Here is a 16,105-nt window from a genome sequence, read left to right on the forward strand (position 1 = left end):
AGTGAAGGAGCCCCGTGGGTATTCTGTGAGGAAAGCTTAGGGCTGCTAAGTGCAAGGTCAAGGGCTGGTTGCTGCCTCAAAGACTTAGTGTCAAGAACCTTGTGGAGCAGTTTTGCTCTGCTCTCGGGTCCTTGTGAGTCGGAACTGAGAGTGGGTTGTGCTTTAGTATACCTTTGCACACAGTAGTTAAAGCTCTCAGAGCCGAACCATAGAAGGTCAGTGGGTCAAATCCCACTAGCTGCTCCGAGAAAGAGTTATGGCGGTCTTTGTCTTTACAGATTTCAGCTTTGGAAATTCTAGGGCTATTTTACTCAGTCCTATAGGGGCACCATGAGTTGGAATTGACTCCATAGCAGGGGGTGGGTGAGTGGGTGAGTTCTGGGATTACAGTCTCAGAAACTCATATGGGCTATTCTATCTTGTCCTACATCTGTAAGTCGAAATCGACTCATTGGCAATGAGCTTGAAGAGCTAGCATGAGAGACCTAGTGGGTTATGGAATCGGGCTGTTAACTGCAAGAGCCCAGTTTGAACCCATCAGCTGGTCTGGGTGGGGAGGGATGCAGCCTCAGAAACCCACAGGGGACATTCTACTCTACTCAATATAGTTGCTATGAGTTGGAATTCACTTGCTTGCAATGTGTTTTGGGGGGTTTGTTTGGGTTTTTTTTTTTTTTTTGAGAGCCAGCATCCTAATTGTGGACTTTTAGCCTTCCACTCTTGGCATGCCAACCTGTTTGGGGTCCCTGGTGGCACATTGGGCGAACAGTGATTGCATTCTAGCAGTCACTGCACAGGAGAATGATGGGGCTGTGTTCCCTTCATGATTTAGTCTCTAAAACCGAAGGGAGCAGTTCCACAATGTCCTGTGTGATCGTTATGAGTTAGAGCCAAGTTGATGGTAAAGAGGTGTGGATTTGCCTCCCACACTGAGAAAACACATTTCCGCTTGTGGTATTTCTATTATGATAGCACTCGATAACATAAGATATTGTTTAAAGTAACAATGCAATAGAATTGTTTCACGTTCTACCTTGTGCTTTGGGTATTTTGTCACCAGACTATTCTTATTTTCTGTTTTCCTCTCCAGAGATCAAGAAGCCACCATTGGCCCCCAAGCCAAAGTTTGCGGTGGCAAATAATAAGCCAGTTCCACCTCCTGTGGCTCCTAAACCTGACCTTGTGGTTTCCAGTCCTCAACAGGCAACAAGGAAAACCAAGCCAGCAATAGCCCCCAAACCAAAAGTTCTCAAGGATGCCCCTGTTCGAGAGAGCCGGCCACTGCCAGCAAGGAAAAACACTGTGAACGTGGACAAGGACAAGCAGAAAGTACCTGGAGAAGATGCTGAGGACCATAACTGTACACATGCAGCAGAGCAGAGAAGTGACTGCATCTTATCTTCCTGCAGTTCCGGGTGTGCCCATAAGCTTGGGAATTTGTGTGGAGAGCAGCTTCTTTTAGAACCCCTGGAACTGTGTGAGAATGTGGGGAACAGTCAGACTGATGAATTCTCTTTGAGTGTAAAAGGTGAGTCTCAGTGTGACTCTTGTGGTGAAAAGGCTAAGAGCCAGAGTGGGGTCGTTTTAAAGGCAAATGCCGCAGACAAGAATCTCGAAGATGTTTTAACCCAAGAAACCTCCCCCGTAGGCACCCCACAGAATCACAGACCCCCAGACAACCCCGAAATGAATGGCAGCTGTCATTCGAACAAGCAATTCAGAATTGAGTATGGTGATTCTTCCTTCTCCTCCTCCTCCGGCTTTGAGAAAGTACCTGACCATCACCACCTCCTACAACCTCCAAATGAGGAATTTCAAATTGTTGAGACTTGTCAGGAAGGTCATGAAAAAGGCAGTAGTACTTGCCATCATGTATCCGAAAACAGCAAAAGGAATGATTTTATACCTGCAGACAGAGTGAATGAGGAGTTGGAAGTCAAAGACCATGACCTCTTAGAAATTCACCCAGTGCCCTACAACAAAAAATTTCCAACTCCCAAGCCCAGGAAGACACGCACTGCTTGTCTGACTCGCCAGACGTATATTGATACACCTAGTGAAAGCATTGAGGAGCCAGGTAATTCAGATGGTAGCTCTTCTGGTCTTACTGACAAGCATTTGAAGAAGAATAAAGGCAGTGTTCTTCGTCAGAATGCTTTGTGTAACCAGGAACAGGTGGACAAAGTGAAGCACGGAAATGCAAGTGAACTGAATCCGGACTCTGACTGTGAGAGACAAGACTTAGCCCATTCACAAAACACCAGCTGCCCTGAAACGTCTTCTGTTGAAGAAATGTCACCTCCTTTAGACAAAGACTCCAGCAAGACAGAGGATAGTTGTAGTACGCCCCTCGCTGCAGACAGTGAGACCACTTTTATAAGATGTAGCACTTTATCTATGAGCCTGCCTAAGCAACTCAAATTAACTTGTGATAAACATTTGCCTGCTGCCCGTAACCCAGCCGTACCTGCCCCTGAAGTGCAAAAGGAATCTGCCGTCAAGGATGAAGCTTCGTTGAGAGTTGTCCCCAAGAAGCCTCAAAGACACAGCTTGCCTGCCGCAGGAGTGCTGAAAAAGGCTGCCTCGGAGGAGCTGGTGGAGAAAGGTTCTTATCCCTCAGATGGAGGAAGAACTTCAGGGAGGAGTCTAGAACGAAATCACGCCCAGCATTTGTGTGCCCCACCCCAGGGTATGTTGTCCTCATGTGATGGCCCCAAGCGGACTTCAGAAAAGCCGGTATGGAAATTACCTCATCCTATTTTACCCTTTTCAGGGAACCCAGAATCCTTGAAGGCTGGGAGGATGTCTTCACATAGTGGCTCTTCAGCTACGCAAGCCAAGCCCAGAGCGAAGTCATTATCCGCTATGGATGTGGTTAGGAGCGCCAAGCCTTGCAAAGACGCTCCAAAGAAAAACTCTTTCAAGAAGTTGCTCAACCTGAAACTGTCCATCTGTTTCATGAAGAGTGACTTTCAGAAATTATGGTCCAGGAGTAGCCAACTTGGAGACCCAACCGCTGGTAGCTTCTGTGGTGGGGAGCAGAAGAGGACAGAAAGTCATTCTCATGGCTTGTTGGTAGGAGAGGAGAAGCGAAGTAAGCCTACCAAGGCGCATTCTGCAGATCATTACAGTCTGGAATCCCAAAAGAAGAAGAAGAAGTCTCGGGACTACCCCAGCGTGACCAATGGTCCGAGAGCTGAGTCTTTGGATGACCAAATGCTCTCCAGGGAGTCATCACCTCAGGCCCCTTGCACACTGGTGACAGGTGCCTCCGCACCAGAGTATGAAAATATATGTCCCTATGAAGAAATACCTGAGTATGAGAACTTGCCATTTGCGATGGTTGTGGGGAAAACTCCAGAATCTGCATGTCAAAATTCGGGCAGCATGGAGGACACTGATACAAATATGTATGAGATAGAAGACCCTTATGAAGTTCCTGCTAGCCAGCTGCAACTTAGACCCGGACTTCAGCATTGCAGGTAACATTGCATTTTGGCATGCATTATTGCAATTGGCTTTCAGCAACTCTGTTCGATAGGTTGCACTTCAGGGGAAATCACCTGGTGGTCAAAGGCTGGTTCAGTTAAGAGATTCACAGATATGTAAAAGAAAGAGTTGCATTCCTGATTTCTCTTATGAGATTGAGCAAAGGCGATGATCATTGATTCTTAGGTGTATTTTAACGACTGCATTTTGCAGGCCTTGTGGCCCTCTCTGTGTACGAGTTCTCTAGGATGGGTGTTAAATGCAAAAATACAGTAATAATAATTATATGTCTTCTTGCTCTGGAACTCTTATCCCCAGGTACAGCCTCCATTGATCATATGGATGGAATAGATAGGTATTGTAGTGCAAGCCGGGGGCAGTTGACTTTTAGTAATTCATGCACAGAATTTGAACTGGAGGCAGTGTAGCTGAGGGGAGGAAGGTCTGCAACAGAGAAGTCCCAGACCCTCCACGGAGCCAATGCAGGGCTCATTGGAGGCAACTTGGCACAGGAAATTGGCAAATTCTGTAAGTTTTGTGGGGTTTTTTTTTGTTTGCTAAGATACCCGTGCAGTTCTTGAAATCTGTGCAGCATCATAAGGGATTATTGAAATTCTTGTGCGGTAAAAGGAGCCCTTGTGGCATAGTGCTTACAAGTTGGACTGCTAACCTCAAGGCCAGCTGTTTGAAACCAGTCGCTCCACTAGAGAAAGATGGGGCTTTCTATTCCAGTAAAGAGTTACAGGCTCGGGAACTCACAGGGACAATTCTACTCTGTCCTACGGGGTCACTGTGAGTCAGTATTGACTTGATGAAATGAGTTTGGAAGGTTTAAAAAAAAATCTTTAAATTTGTATGTTATCAATCTTTGGGGATTATTTTATTTGTTGAAAACTAATTGCTGATTTCTAATGAATATAGGAAGCAGTGCAGGAAACAGCTGCGCTTATTTTTTGCGTTTATATATGTGCTTCATGCATCTGGAATATGTGCTCCATCTCTCTTACTGAAATCGTGCCCTGTTTTGATGGGCCAGCATAACAGTATTTGATTCAGGAAAAACTCAATGGGAAGTTTTCACATCCTGTTCTGACCTACCAATTATATTACCATCTTTATTGCAGTCTTTCTAACTCTGTGATTACTTATTGGCATGTCTGGTGTTCTGTTTGGTTTTCTTGCTTTGTGTCCTTTGTTCCCATGTGAGGCCAAGCAAGGAGCTAGAGGTTGGTTGGGTAGATCCATGAATGAGTGAAAAAGAGACACGGCATCCTCTCTAGCTGCTTCCTTCTCCCTTCATAGTCCCAGAGGTAAACCTGTGCATTGTACTCATGCTTTGTCTGCATTGTACTGTGCAGAAAATACATTTAGACCATGTTGCTTCAGAAAATACATTTAGACCATGTTGGTACAATATTCTATGTCTGCAGATGCTTTGTTAGGCCATTATGTTGGCTGGGTTGTCTAGAGAAACCAAACCAGTGACACTCATATACAAGGGGGTCCAAAAAAACCCACCAGAATTTTTCCCCAAAGGTATGTTTAATTTTTTTTAAACAAAATAACTGTATCACCTTCAAGGTATGCTCCTTTACATGTAATACATTTGCCAAATATGCGATTCCATTCTTGGAAACATTTTTTAAACTTATCAGTTTGGATGGCTGACAGCACCTCCCTCATTTTTTTCTTCACCTCTTCTAAGTCCCATACGTCAAATCGCTGTGTTTTCGTGTCCCTCTTCATTCACAGAAACAAAAAGAAGTCTCACGGAGCAAGGTCAGGTGTGTGGGGCAAGAGAGGCATGCTGTTTTTTTGCCCCAAACTGGCACACTGAGATGGCTGTGTGAGTAGGTGCATTGTGGTGGCAAACCAGTCCCCTGTCTGCCACAAATCAGGCCTTTTTTTGGTCACACACAGTTTACAATTTTTTCAGAACCTCTAAAGAAATAGCTCGATTAAAAGTCTGGCTTGGTGGAATGAACTCCAAATCCAAATGTACCATGAATTGACATTTTCATCCTTTTTTGAAGTTGACAGATGTTCAGAACGAGGTTTGTCATCAATCAATATTTCATCCTTTTTGAAATGAGAAAACCACTTGTACATTTGCATTTTACCCATAGCACTGCCCTTGTAAGCTGTGTTCAACATCCCAAAGTGTCTGTGACATTTTTCCTGAGCAGGAAACAAAATTTCACAGCTGCACAATGTTCTCTTAAACCGGCCATCATAAAAACAAGGTTTGAGCAAAACTGCGTTTTAGAAAAAAAATCACTGCAACCAGAGAGAACCTTCCCAGGCAAGGCCACTGGGTGCACTAACTCAGAGCAAGTTGCTCTTGCCTAACGGGAAAAATGCTTCCTGTGAAAGCTCTGCTCCACCCAGCGCAATTCCAGGGTTTTTTGGGTACCCCCCTTGTCTGTATAAGAAAGAACTTCATATCAAAGTCCAACACAAGTCCATGGAACCCAGTGCTAGCTGGAGCTCTTTTTGGAATCCCAGAGTTGCATCGGAAGACTCAAAAGATGAAACAGGAAGCTGGGAAATCACAGGCTGATAGGTGCAGATGTTCAGGGATCCAAAGTGAAAGCTATCTCAGTCATGGCTCCCACGGAGCTACCCCTGAAGGCAGGCACAGGGTCCTATGGAGGAGGAAGGTCAAGGGCAAGAGGAGTAGGTCTGTGTTTTGTAAAAGAAAAGCCACACCCCCAAGGAGGCATCACATGATTGATAGTTTGGGGTGGGAGGAGTCAGGCAGCGAGGGGTTAACATATAGCTAGCCTTTGTAGCCAGAAGGTATTCGGAAGGAAGGCTCTCTGTGGAGGCCACAGGAAACCCAGGGCTGCATTGGACACAGTTGCCAGCTATCAAGTAGGAAGGCCTGCTGAGGGGGTGGGTTCATTCTGTTTTGGAAGTTAGCTATCCAAAAAGAGGTTTCTGTTTAGGCCTGGAGCTGGAAGCTACACAGATGAGATTAGTAAAATAAGGCCTTTGACTGAAAAGCCTTTAGTCATAGGGTCAGACTATTGATTAGGAGGCTGTGCCTTTGGTAAACAGGACTGAACAGGCGGGGCGGGGGGTGGGGTAGGGAAGATAAAAAATAATCTCTTGTGAAGAAGATAATTCGGGTACCCTAAAGTAAGGCAAATGAAGCCAGTTATACATTGCATTTCAGGTCAATTGAGAGGCTCAAAGTGACAGTCCAGTTTGGTAATAGGACACTTGAAAATACACCTGTGTTTTGGAATAATTGATTCAAAGACCAATACCCTAGACTTCTTCGAAGAAGCCCCGGTGGCACAACAGTTAAGGTTTAGGCTGCTAACTGAAAAGTCGGCAGTTCAAATCCACTTACCGTCTATCTGTTCCCATAAAGATTACAGCCTAGGAAACCTCATTTAAAATAAACAACCAAAATCCCCACATTGCTGCCATTGAGTTAGCTTGGACTCTTAATGACTGTAAAGAATGGAGTAGAACTGCCTCTGTGGGTATCCGAGGCTGGACATTTTAATGGGAACAGAAAGCCTCATGTTTTCCCCCACAGGAAATCCCTTAAGATAGTTCTACTCTGTTGTGTAGGTTCACTAGGAGTAGAACTAGACTGGAGAGCATCTAACAACCTGAAGGCTCTAAAATATTTTTTTAATACAAGCCTGTGTTAGTCCAGGTAGACTAGAGAAACAAATTCAGCAAGACTCATGTGTATAAGAAAGCTTTATATCCAAGATTAATTGAATATTGATAAAACATCCTAGCCCAGTACAGGACAAGTCCATAAGTCTGCTATTAGCCGATATGTCCAATACCAATCTATAAATTCCTCTTCAGACTCATGAAACACATGCAATGATGCAGATTGTGGATCCAGGGTCAGTAGAAGTATCTCAGTGCTGGCAGGGACTCCGCGTAGCTCCTTCAACTCCAGGGCATTATCGTAGCTCCATGTGTCTTGTCAGCAAAGATGCCTTGCAGGGAGTAAGCATGTGTCCCACTTCCAGCGAGCTATTTATCTTCTTAGCGCCTCCAAATTAGGTCATCAAGCTGCGACCTGATTGACAGGCTAAACACCATCCCTTCACTCTTGAGTCTCAAATTGACAACAGGTTGTGTAACTACTACAAAGCCTGAACTATGTCTAAATTTAAATAACTGAAGCCAAAGCTTTGCCAGAATGAATCAGAATAGTCCGTCTTTATCAATTTTTCATCCCTTAGGGATGAGAGAGTCTAGATCTTACATAGGGATTAGATCACAGAGAATGATTAATTTTACAGGTTATAGGTTTGTAACTGGACTGCATGCGAGAAGGTTGGTGATTCAAACTCACCAGCAACCCTGCAGCATGGGAAGATGAGGCAGTCTGTGATCGTAAAGATTTACAGTTTGGGGAACCCAATGTAACAGTTCTACCCTGTCCCGCAGGGCCGCTATGAGCCGGAATCCGTGACAGTGTTTCTGTTGCCATCTTGGTTTCTGAAGGTTGATGTAGCAGAAATACCACAAGTGGGTAGCTTTAAAAAGCAGGAATTTATTTTCTCACAGGTTGGAAGGCTGGAAGTCCAAATTCAGAGCACTGGGTCTGAGGGAAGGTTGTCTGGTGTGGGAGAAAGTCCTTGTTTCAACTTCTCTAGTATTCTTAGAAAGGAGTCTTCGCGTGCTACAAAAGAGCCAAATCTCAAACATAATTTTCGACAAAATCCTAAAAAGGACAAAGACACAACATTTGGTGGAGACTACTAGCACGAGGCCATGATGACATCCGCACAGCCACGTAAATAGAGCGTGGAACATGAAAAACACAGTCATGTCACAATTGGCAGCAGATGGACACATTGCAGTCACAGGAGGGACTACACAAGTGGGAAGGGAACCATAACTCAGTGGTTCTCAACCTTCCTAATGCCGCGACCCTTTAATACGGTTCCTCATGTTGTGATGACCCCAACCATAAAATTATTTTCATTGCTACTTCATCACTGTAATTTTGCCACTGTTATGAATCATAATGTAAATATCTGATATGCAGGATGTCTTGTCATTGTTACAAGTTGAACGTAATTAAAGCATAGTGATTAATCACAAAAACAATATGTAATATATTATGAAATATTTATTTCTAATTAAAAATAAATTAAATTTTGTCTTAAAGCATGGTGTAGCACGGGTAACAGTCTTCACGCTGGGTACTTGTATGTGGGCATATCTGCATGTGGGTGGACCCACCTGGAGACGATAGAGGAGCGGTGTCTAGGTTCCTAAGATCAGTGGAAATATGTGTTTTCCAATTTGTTCGATCCCCAAAGGGGTCGCTGCCATAATTGGACTATGGATCATATGTTGGAAGAGCTAACAGGATTGATCCAGGGCTTTCTGACCAAGCAAGGTAGGGCATGATTCATAAGGCATGACTCATTGCTGCGTGAACCCAGTGTGGTGATCTCCATCAAGGACACACCCAGGAAAACCCCTAAAGGAGACTGTGACCCACCCCTGGGGCTGGCTAGGGGACATGGAGCTAATCTACTTTTGCACTTCAGTCCACCTGAGGGCAAGATGCTCATATCCCTGGTTAATGGTCAGAAGAAATTGAATAGGTTCTTAAAATCTAGTTGGGGGACTGTGAAAGCGGACTGTGGGCTTTCACTCTCATCCATAGCCTTCTGCAAACAGGGCGCTGAGAATCTATACTCAAAAGCAGAATTTAAACTACTAACAGCCAGGTCAGCTATTCAAACTCACCAGTCGCTGCGTGAGAAAGATGTGGTTGGTGGTCAGCTCGTGTAAAGATGTACAGTCTCAGAAACTATGGAAGGTCACTATGAGTTGGAACTCCAAGGCTGTAATCTTTGCTTTCACAGCAACAGACTGCTGCCCCTTTCTCCCAGGGAGTCCCCGATGGGCTCAAACCACTGACCTTTCTGTTAGCAGCTTTAACCATTGTGCCTTCAGGGCTTCTTACCCTAGAGGTATAAGGAAGAGGATCAGTAACAGATTGGGGTGAGGGTGGCGAGCACAATTTAGTCTATAACAATAACCAACCAAATTCCGTAACAGTTAGACAATCACTCAGCAAGCTTGAAATGATATGGCGTGAAGATGGTTCCTGAACTCACAGCTTAACATTCACAAATTATAACATATTTATACTTTTTCAAGAAATAACTGTAGCCAGGTCCCAATTCTAAATGGGGCAGTGTTCTAAAAGTTCACGATCATTTGGAACTCAAGAGTACATTTCCCAAAGGAGCAATTTTAGAAACGGTGGTGAAGGTCCCATTTTATAGTAATAATAAGAATAATATTATTTTATGTTAACATTACAGTATTGGCCTATTCTTTCCTTCCCTTTCCAAGCCCAAATCCACTTCCCTCAAGTCTATTCTGCCCCTCCTTCAGGCCAGTAAATTCTTCTCATTGTTTCTGTGTATTCTTCTGATGACAGCTGAGCACTGGCCAATGTGTTGTTGAATTCTGGGAAAAGCAGCTCCGCTAGGTCTGAGACATTCATTAGGGTTGTGGAAAGGGTGAGGTGACTAAAGAAAAATGAGGAAATTGGGGGGCTGGGCTGCTGTGAGAAATGCTTTGTCAGTGATAAGGAGAAGGAAAGGGCAAGATTGGGAGTCAGCATGCTGTGGATTTTCTTCCCTCCTTTTCACCTTATTCCTCTCTCTCTCCTCTTGGGCTCCCCATTCTCCATTACCAGTGATGTGCTTCTGCTAAGTGGGTTTCTGACTCAAGACAAGAGTGAGAAGTCGTTGGAGGGAAGGGAGGATGGGGTGGGGTAGGTGGTGGTAAGGAGTGGCACTGGGAACCTCCCATATTGGGGGAGGAGAGACAGCCAGATCTCTAAGTGAACCTGGTAGAAGGGAGGAGTTCTTATATCTGTAACAACAGCTGGGGCTGCTCCCAGGTAGGCCATCTTTTAGTCACTGCTGTGGGTTCTCGGGGAGCCCTCATGTAACAGTGGTTACTGATTGGGCTGCAGTCTGTAAGGTCAGCAGTTTGAAACTATCTGCTAGCTCCAGGAGAGCAAGAAGGGGCTTTCTACCCCCATGAAGAGTACAGTCTCTGAAACCCCCAGGAGCAGTTCTACCCTGGCCTGTAGGGTTGCCGTGAGTCGGCATCAATTCCATGGCAGTTTGTTTCCTTGATGGGATCTCAAAAGCAGTTCATTTCTTGATTCCATAGATACTGTGTCAGGCCCTGTTCCTTTAAAGGTGAGAACATCTGCTCTCCAGGGATGCCTGTCTATCAAGGCAACAATAATAGCACAATATGATTTCCTTAATCCAGATGTGGACTGCATTATGTAGCCCAGGTGTCCTCAAACTACCGTTCACATGCGGTCCGCTGAGGATATTTATCTGGCCCGCCGGGTGTTTTTGACCCGCTTCTTTTTTTACTTCAAAATAAGATATGTGCAGTGTGCATGGAAATTTGTTCATAGGTTTTATTTTTTAAGCTATAGTCCGGCCCTCCAATGGATCTGAGGCACAGTGAACTGGCCCCCTGTTTAAAAGCTTGAGGCCCCCTGATGTAGCCCATTGGGGTAGTGGTAGTGCAGTGGACTTCACAGTGGTGGTCACATGTGAGCCCAAGAGCATAACTGGTCTTTGGGAGATCATTTCCTGATCTTGGTGGGAGCCGGTGCGTCTGGTGCTCTAGAGGAAGAAGTCAGACTCTAGCCTGAGGAGGGTTGAGAAGAGAGGAAGTGGGCTCTGCCAGTAGGGTCAGCTATCCCTGGAAACTTACTTGATCTGCTGGAGTTATCTTTTGGTCTTCCTCATGTACCAGGATTCAAGAACCATTAAACTCAAGATTCTATTTTTTTCCTTAAAGATTATTTCTTTAACTTGGTATTTCTTGGATTGGAATTAGCCACATTTTTGCAAATCTGTTTGTTTACATACTTAACCACATTTGAAGCTGCAGCTGGAAGCACATAAAATAAACATTTCTTGGCAATTGTTTTCTTTTTGTCTTGTAGGTAAGTGTTAAAAATTAGTTCCGTTTCAGTGTTTTGTCCACTTGTGTTGCATTTGGCCTTCATTTCCTGCCCACAGATGAATGATCGTGTATTAAGTAGATATACTTTGGTGTAGTTGAATGTCACTTTATACATTTAGAAGCATATTTTTAGTCAGGAGAAAGGATACCTACTGAGAGAGAGAGAATGAGAATTTTCAGTCAGGAGAAAAGTTACCTACAGAGTGGGGGGCGTGATTCCTGTTTGATAAAGATACATTATTTTGAGTGAGTGCAAAGTAGACCATCCGGTGGGGTTTTCAAGGCTGGCGTCTTTCAGAAGCAGATTGCCAGACCTGCCTTCTCTGGCATCGTTTGGTGGGTCCAAACCGCCAACCTTTTGGCTAGTGCTCAACTGTTGGTGCTACCCGTGGACTTCTCCTACTCCCAGTGTTCTCCTAGGGTTTCTATCCGTTCACAGAGCAGTGAACTGCCTAATTCTTGTTAAGGCCACCCATGGGGTTTCCCTGAGACCAAGTTGATGGTAACAAACACCACAATGTGTAGACCTAAGAATGTATTTTTTGGCTGTAGAACTAACGCTAAGTTAAATTCATGTTTCACTCACTGCCATCGTAGAGATTAAGCATTGGACAGCTCATAAACCATCAGTGGCTCCGTGAGAGAAAGACAGCCTTTCTACTCTTATAAACAGTTATAGTCTCAGAAACCAACGGGGGCTCACTGTGAGTCAGCATTGACTCAGTGGCAGTGAGAGTAAACCTATAGGACAGAGTAGAACTGCCTCTGGATTTCTGAGATGGTAACTCTTAATGGAAGTAGAAAGCCTCATCTTTCTCTCTTGGTTCCCAGCTAGCATGTAGAAATAGATTTAGAAATAAGACTGTAGTAGCCATAAATAGAGGGAAAAAAAGCCCTCAGTGAGCAATAAAAGTTAAATTATTTGGGGGAAGGGACTCATGAATGCTGCTGTATTCAAGAAGGAAAAAGCTATTGTGCTGAGGAGAAGGGAAATATTAAAAGGGGTAGGTATGGGAGAGGGGGAGGTGGAAAGGAAGTGGTGTTAAACCCAGGGACAATGGAACAACAAGGGATTCAAATCGGTGGTGAGGAGGGTGTGGGAGGCCTGGTAGAGCTTGATCAAGGGCAATGTAACCGAGAGGAATTACTAGAACCCAAATGAAGGCTGAGCATGATAGTGGGACAAGAGGAAAGTAAAAGGAAAGAGAGGAAAGAACTAGGAGACAAAGGGCATTTATAGAGGTCTAATTACAGGCATGTGCATATGCAAATATATATACGAGGATGGGGAAATAGATCTATGTGCACATATTTATAGGTGTGGTATTAAGTAGCAGATGGACATTGGGCCTCCACTCAAATACTCCCTCATTGCATGAATACTTAGTTCTATTAAAGTGACATTCCATGATGTTCATCTTCCCTACACAATCACTGAAGACAAAGCAGGTGCATAAGCAAATGTGGCGAAGAAAGCTGATGGTGCCCGGCTACCAAAAGATATAGTGTCTGTGGTCTTAAAGGCTTGAAGGTAAACAAGGGACCATTTAGCTCAGAAGCAACAAAACCCACATGGAAGAAGCAACCAGCCTGTTTGATCACCAGGTGTCAATGGGAGCAGGTATCAGGCATCAAAGAACAGAAAACAATATCATTGAGAATGAGGGGCAGTGTGGAGTGGGGACCCAAAGCCCATCTGTAGACAACTGCACATCCCCTTACAGAAGGTTCACAGGGAGGAGACGAGCCAGTCAGTGGGCAGTGTAGCAAGGATAAAACATACAACTTTCCTCTAGTTCTTAAATGCTTCTTCGCCCACACTGTCACCTTACAAATCCAGCTAGACCAGAGGAGGTACACTGGTACAGATAGGAACTGGAAACACGGATCCAGGACAGATGATCCCTTCAGGACCAGTGGTGAGAATGGCGATACCAGGAGGGTGGAGGGAAAGTGGAGTAGAAAGGGGGAACCGATTACAAGGATCTACATATAACCCCCTCCCTGGGGGACAGACAACAGAAAAGTGGGTGAAGGGAGACGTCAGACAGTGTAAGACATGATATAATAATAATTTTAAATTATCAAAGGTTCATGAGGAAGTGGTGAGCAGGGAGGGAGGGGAAAAATGAGTAGCTGATACCAAGGGCTCAAGTAGAAAGTAAATGTTTTGAGAACGATGAGGGTAACAAATGTACAAAAGTGCTTGACACATGGATGGATGTATGGATTGTGATAAGAGTTGTATGAGCCCCCAATAAAATGATTAAAAAACAGTGGGGGTTAGGTATACTATGAAGAGGTGGGAAAGGTGAACTTCTTTGCCTCATCCATCCTCCTCGTGGCTCAGGGGAATTCCGGATCTGGGCTCTTGTTCATAAGGGGATGAGTGTATTCATATTTCAGGTGTTTGTAACTCAGATGATGCCTGTACTTGTATATTCCTTTTGTAAATTCTTTGTGTTTTTCCAAACATTTCTTTTATATTCATCATCTTATCCTTGAATGGCATAGGTGAATTCATTCCAATTAATTCTTTTTCATTTAAAAGTGGGGGGAGAAAGTAGACATTTATACAGATTTATTTATTTTGGAAAGGGAGAAATAAAGCTATTCACAGAAGACATAATCACCTATGTAGAATTTTCACCTGTAATGATCTTATAACTACTACATGAATTAGGCAAGGTCACAGGGTACATAGTTATATTTATTTAAAAAAACAAACACTTAAAACTAACGTTCTTGAAGCTGTGTTAGTTCAAAGAACACTTTGAATTGTAGCCCATTTGAGCATGGGGAACTACAAAGCAGCAGCGACCCTTTTCCTTTAATCCTAACTCCACAAGTTAATTTTGAGAATGGAATTGCCTACTTTCTTCTGGGTGGTATGGAAAAACTGCTTTGTGGTTTGGTCTGGATCTGGCTATTGTATCTGTGCTCTCTAGAGCTTTCAGCTCCTGACAGTTACAGTTGTTCTGTTCTGTCCTGTAGGGTTGCTATGAGTCGCCATCGATGGCAGTGAGAGAAAAATAGTGCTTGCAAGTGGTGGACATCGAGCAGCAGTAATAATATTCTATTGGCGCTATAAAAGTAGAGGTGGCTTTATAAATAGGGTGTGTATGGAATAAAGCTATAATTACAGAGAGAGCAGCTGGCTTTTGCTAATCTCTCAGAATTCTCAACTTTTCTTGTTTGCATGTTATAGATCTATACCAGTGTAACTTGTTGGTGCTGGTGTGTTGTCTTCTGAGGTGCCTGGGGTGAGTTTGGACCACCCACCTTCCCGCGAGTAGTCCAGTGTTTAACCATCAGCACCACCCAGGACTCTAGGAATTGGAATAGAGATTCTGTTTCTTGCCATCGTATCTTTTTGTGCTTAAAGAAAATGATTTCAGGGAAAGTAGGCAGTATTGCAAATATAACTGAATTAGTGGTTCTGTGCGCTAATCTTCAGACTCTCCCACTTATCCAAGTATTTTTGGTTTGTGCTGCAGGAAAGGTGAAGTAATAAACTCTGCACAAAGAAAGTCAGTTTCCCCCACTGAATGTTTAAAGAAAAAGAAAAACAAACACACTTAACCTTTGTGTGTGTGAAATGCTGTAACTGCTTGTTCTTTTAGCTCCCTACTGGATTCTGCTGAAAGCATTGTTTTACTTAACAGCATTCATTTACTTAGTGTCCAGTCAGTTTCTTGGTAACATATTTATAGCAATTGATACATTTTGGTATATGTTAATATCTGATGGAGTAACATATTTATAGTACTTGATACACTTTAGTATTTGTTAGTATCATTTGAACTCTTAGCAATGTTTTTTAGCTTTGGTTTTATAGTAAAATCAGAATAGCTTTAAAATGTGAAAAGCAGCCCTGGGTTTGAATTGTTTGGGAATGCTTCAAGCTTCAGAAAGTGACAGTGATGCACCAAAACGGATTGGTAACTTTCTGTCGATCTTTAGCTGTATCTGCCATCACAGTTCACACATTTTCATTAATTGGAGGCTTTTTTTAGTAAGAGTTTCATCCATAGCCCTGCTAAAATAGCTGTGGGGTGCAGTGGCTAAGCACTGTTTTGCCCATTGAAAGATGGTAAGTTTAAGACACACCGTCCAACACACCCAATGGGACAGTTCTCTTCTGTCCTCTAGGATCCTTATGGCTCAACATGGACTGCAAAGAAAAATTTTTTTGTCTTAATAATAGCTATAAATGTATTCAAGCCCTGCTGGCAGAGTGGGTTATTTGTTGGGCTCTCACTGCACGGTCAATGGGTTGAACCCACAAGAACGATGAGACTTTAAACTCCCTTACAGACCACCCACAGGGATAGTTCCAGCTGCCCCTCACGGTTGCTGTGAGTTGGAATCAACTTGATAGTGGTGAGTTTGGTGGTGGTGGGGGGGTTGTTTTGGTTTGTTTTTAGGGGGAGGGGATTATGAATGTATTCAGGGCTTCTGATACGCCAAGCATTGTGCTAGAAGCTTTTTCATGTACAGTAAAGGCCTTCAAAAGCTGGAACCCATGTAAAGCAGAAACCTGCCAGAGCAGGAAAATGAATTTTCGACTAAAAATGATAGAAAAGTGGGAAAACTACATCCT

General features: G+C 43.7%; 1 protein-coding gene across 2 annotated transcripts in view; it reads left to right on the forward strand.

Moving 5' to 3' along the window:
- Positions 1-16,105, forward strand: part of FGD6 (FYVE, RhoGEF and PH domain containing 6) — a 123,514-nt gene that overhangs the window by 5,390 nt on the left and 102,019 nt on the right. For both annotated transcript variants that reach the window (XM_075551163.1, XM_075551164.1), the window contains exon 2: positions 1,091-3,482. In XM_075551163.1, the coding sequence (XP_075407278.1) occupies positions 1,091-3,482 (2,392 nt within the window). The remainder of the gene's footprint in view (positions 1-1,090; positions 3,483-16,105) is intronic.

This window comes from Tenrec ecaudatus, chromosome 6 (genome assembly GCF_050624435.1).
Source record: "Tenrec ecaudatus isolate mTenEca1 chromosome 6, mTenEca1.hap1, whole genome shotgun sequence".
In the NCBI taxonomy this organism is placed as follows: domain Eukaryota; kingdom Metazoa; phylum Chordata; class Mammalia; order Afrosoricida; family Tenrecidae; genus Tenrec; species Tenrec ecaudatus.